The sequence below is a fragment of the Aegilops tauschii genome, chromosome 2, assembly GCF_002575655.3.
Source record: "Aegilops tauschii subsp. strangulata cultivar AL8/78 chromosome 2, Aet v6.0, whole genome shotgun sequence".
Taxonomy (NCBI): Eukaryota; Viridiplantae; Streptophyta; class Magnoliopsida; order Poales; family Poaceae; genus Aegilops; species Aegilops tauschii.
In genome coordinates this window covers 464,792,390-464,796,669 of record NC_053036.3, presented here as the reverse complement: position 1 = coordinate 464,796,669, position 4,280 = coordinate 464,792,390, and the positions used below count along the sequence as shown (strand labels likewise).

Genomic DNA, 4,280 nt, shown 5'->3' with positions numbered 1-4,280 from the left:
GGCCTTGATTTTATTGATGGTAGGAAGCAGAGGCTGGCGCTCCGCTGGAGTCAGCTTATCCAACAGTGGGTGAGTCGGCTCTAGACGTGTTGGGCGAAAGCCGGGCAGCGGGCTTTCGTCAGCCGGGGACGTATCTTGGCAGTAGAACCAAGTCATGTTCCAGTCCTTGGGGTGGCTCGGCCGCTCTGCATAAGGGAACAGACAATCCCTACGCCGCTGGATGGAAATGCCACCTAACTCCAGACTCGGCCCATTGGCACACTCATTCTGGCGGTTTAAGTAAAACAGTTCTCTGAAAAGCAGCAGACTTGGCTCTTCTCCAAGGTAAACCTCGCAGAAGACTTGAAAATTGCAGATGTTGGATACGGAGTTGGGTCCTATATCTTGAGGCCGCAAGTCGAAGAAGTTGAGCACCTCTCTAAAAAACTTTGAGCCGGGCGGTGCGAAGCCCCGGCTCATATGATCTGCGAAGATCACTACCTCCCCGTCCCTTGGCTGTGGTCTTTCTTCTGACGGGTCAGGGGCACGGTAGGACATGACTTCTTTCTTAGGGAGATATCCGGACTTAACAAAATTGGCTAGGGTCTCGTTGGTGACGTTGGACCTCATCCAGTTGCAAGTGATGGGAGCCTTGGGAGGCATGGTGAAAGTTGGCAGTCTATGACAAAAGGAAAATGTCCGGGTTAATTATACGCCGGAGATCTACAGTTTAAAACTAAGGTGGCGGCTTATGAAGGGGACTAATTATATATACTCAGGTACAGTGGGTTATTTAAGCCGCAGGGGCATTCAGATTAAGTTGATTATCTACGGCCTTACTACAGTTAAGCCGGAGGATTCTACGAAGCATGGATTTCTTTAAACCGGAGGATTCTACAGCGCGTGGGTACTTTAACCCGGAATCATAAGCCGCCAAGATTCAATGGTTGCAGTTTTTACTAAGTGTGGTAAAACAGGTTTCACATATTGCAGTAACTTTTTTGGATCAAAATGGTCGGGTGAAATGAAAATTTTCTAGACCTAGAACAGACGAGCGGATGTTCTTGAGCTCGAACGAAGCATCTATAAAGTGGAAAGAGATCTACTGGCATTTGAAATGAGGCCTAAACAACTGCCGCACTAGTTCTATACAAGGCTAAAGATCAAACAAGGGCAGTGACAACAAGAACTACCGAACTTGCGGGCAATGGCGACGAACACGAAGAACGTGGAGGAACCCTACTGCAGATCTACTCTACGGGGTGGTGAGAACTTACCGGAGCTGAAGAGGTGCAGGAGTCGCCGCTGTTTATCTGGTCCGAGTTAGGGTGATGCAGCGGCCAAGGTTGACGAAGACCGGAGGCGAGACGGCGGCGGCGGAGTGCGAGCTCGGTGAGAAAGGCAGCGGCGCGAGGAGGAAGAAGGAAGCGTGAGAAGAGCCCGTCGGGCCGGCCTATTTATAAGGTAAGGTCATAAGTGGGCGCGAGATTCAAGGAGACCACGGCGTGGTTATCTCCCCCCACGACGCCTCGATTTTCGGAATGACAGTAGAAGCAAAGATCCGTTGCGGATCTGGCGGAGTAAAAAATGGACTTAATGGAGGATGACGTCACGGCAGATTATCCGGAGTCCAGAGGATGACGTCACTCCGGGTTATGGCCTTCACATGAATGGTAAGCCGGAGATTTTTTCTGTCAGAAGCGTTGAAGATTGACAAGAGCCGGCTCAAATCAATCTGGGGCCTAATGTTGAGGATATAGACCTTAGAGTCACCCGCCAGGAGGGGCCGGGTTACTCGTATGGTCGTTGCCAGAAGCCCGGAGACAAGCTTGAAGACGATGGGCCAGAGATGGGCTAAGACCCGGATATGGCTTAAGGCCCATAGTTATAATCATTATTATGGTAGAACTTGTAGTGTAAGGCAAGTATGATTGAGAGTCCGAGCCGGACAATCTTATAAGCCGGCCGGGACTCTAAGGGCTGCTGGGCGTCCGCCTCCCTATATAAAGGGACGACCCGGCAGCGGTTTAGGGACAAGAACAATCTCATCGAGATCCGGGCATAGCAGTTTAGCTCCCTGGTGATCGTAAACCTAATCAATACCACCTCAAACTGGACGTAGGCTTTTACCTTCACCGTAAGGGGCCAAACCAGTATAAACCCTCGTGTTCCTTGTCCCACTTTAACCCCTTCAAGCTTCCTAGTTGCGATGGCTCCACGACTAAGTCCTAGCTCGAGGACATCTGCCGTGACAATTCCACGACAGGTTCTACGGGAACGCGCTCACCTTCGGCGTGGCGCGGACGACGGCCGGGGAGCTCTGCTCGGGACCGCTAGGCCGCGCGGTGGAGCTGATCGTCGCCGCGATGGCGCGGGTCGCCGCCGCCGACTACGCGCAGTCGGTGGCCGACGCGCTGGTGCTGCGCGGGCGGCCGCGGTTCACGACGGCGCGGACGTACCTTGTGACGGATCTGACCAAGGCGAACCTGCACAATGTGGACCTCGGATGGGGCCTTCCGGTGTACGGCGGGCCGGCCACGACGACGCTGGCCACGTTCCACATCCCCGCGGCGGGCGGAGGGATCACCGTGCCGATGTGCCTGCCGCCGCGCGCCATGGAGAGGTTCGCGGCCAATGTGCGCGCGGGGCTGTCGGAGGTTTCTTCGCGCCGTGGGCGTTCTAGTGGCGTGGAGTCGACCGTGCTGTCGAGGATGTAGGAATGTAACCTGAAAATACAACTCCTCACACAATCCCTTTCCCTTGCGGAACATTTCAAATGTAATTTCGAATCCAAATAAGCATTCATAACATGATTTGGCTTTCTAAAGTGTAGTTGGTTTTAGGGGATACTATTCTCACTTAGACTGCTATATTTTTAATCGTTCTTAAGGAGCACATCTCTACTATTAAGGAATACGCTTTCGTTCACCCGGCTGATTTCTTGCACGCGTGGACCGTGTCTATACCCGTCATATCTATTTTTAGTTGGACGGCTCGGGTAGTAACCCATAGGTTTTTGCAACTGGGCTATTGTTACAATTTTTTCGCCTCAACATCTTATCTGTTGCAGATCAACAAGGTGTTGGCCGTCGAGGGCGACTGCTTGAGGCGGCGTTCATGGTGTTGGCGCCGCCTCCTCGCAGCGCCGCTCTTCTTCCTCCTCGAGCTGCCTCGCACAACTCTCCTGAGGTTTCTCTCTTTTTCTTTCTTCTCTTCCTGGTTGTTTCTCTCAAGAACAGAGGGCAGAAAACAGACACGCACGCACACATTCACCAAGGAGACAATTAGCTTTGCCTTTGCTCCCGGTGACAACACATATGCTACATGGTTTCCTTCAGCCCTCACAACCTCCTTTCATTACTCCAATGCAAGATATATATACACATAGCCAGGGGCTAATGGCTTGATGCAAATCCCATGCACACGCACGCACACATAGCCCGGCCGGCATACTCGCCACTAACCGCACCACCTCCTTGCATGCAGTAAGCCACTAACTAACTAACCCATATCTACATGCACATACTAACTGGCCTTATCTTACTCCTTGCTAGAATCACTCCAACTGCCATAAGACTCGGCCATATTCAGCAGCCACTGCAACGGCCAGCCTCAACTTGATCTTGCAACCCATCACGCTCCAGCGACCATCGCGTCGTGCCGCATCTCATGGTGTGGCCGTATCTCACAGCAACATCGACATCTCGTCGTGCTTTCCGCGTCGCACGACAGCCTGACATCTCATCTTCTCCGCGTGCCTCCGCTGAAGCTTCACCGGACTAGCTACTCTCTAACCTATCCTACATGCACAACGAAAGCAAACTAAATATGCAGATACATGAATCAAGATTAAAGCTAACATGTTCCCCCTTAATCTTGATTCTTCAATCTTCGATGTGGATCACCTGCTGCCACTTGACGACGCCATCGTAGCGCCGCAGCCACTTGCCATTGTCGAAGCCGTCACGGCGCCAATTGCCATGGACCATCTCGTCGTGGATGATGTCCTCGCGACGCCGATCACCACACCATCATCATCCTGCGGCATCGCACCGCATCTCCTTGTACCGGCCTCGCATCGTCGTCATGGCAACCTCGCACCACCGTCTCCTCCTAGCGGCATCACACCGCAACCACATGTTCGCGCGGCATCACACCGCCGAACACCTCCTTGTCGTGGACGACGCCATCGCAGCGCCAGTCAACACGCAACATCAGCGTCGAGCACCACACACCATATTGTCGGCGATGACACCATCGCGGCGCCGATCACCATGCCGACTTGCTGCTCACAGCGGCCA

The 4,280-nt window shown here is 53.1% G+C and overlaps 1 protein-coding gene across 1 annotated transcript; it reads left to right on the top strand.

Moving 5' to 3' along the window:
- The first annotated feature begins 1,186 nt into the window (after positions 1-1,186).
- On the top strand, positions 1,187-2,696 carry LOC141041122 (benzyl alcohol O-benzoyltransferase-like). Its single transcript, XM_073507232.1, has 2 exons — positions 1,187-1,269; positions 2,246-2,696. The coding sequence occupies exons 1-2, from the start codon at positions 1,187-1,189 to the stop codon at positions 2,694-2,696; spliced, it is 534 nt and encodes a 177-aa protein (XP_073363333.1).
- The last annotated feature ends 1,584 nt before the right edge of the window (positions 2,697-4,280 follow it).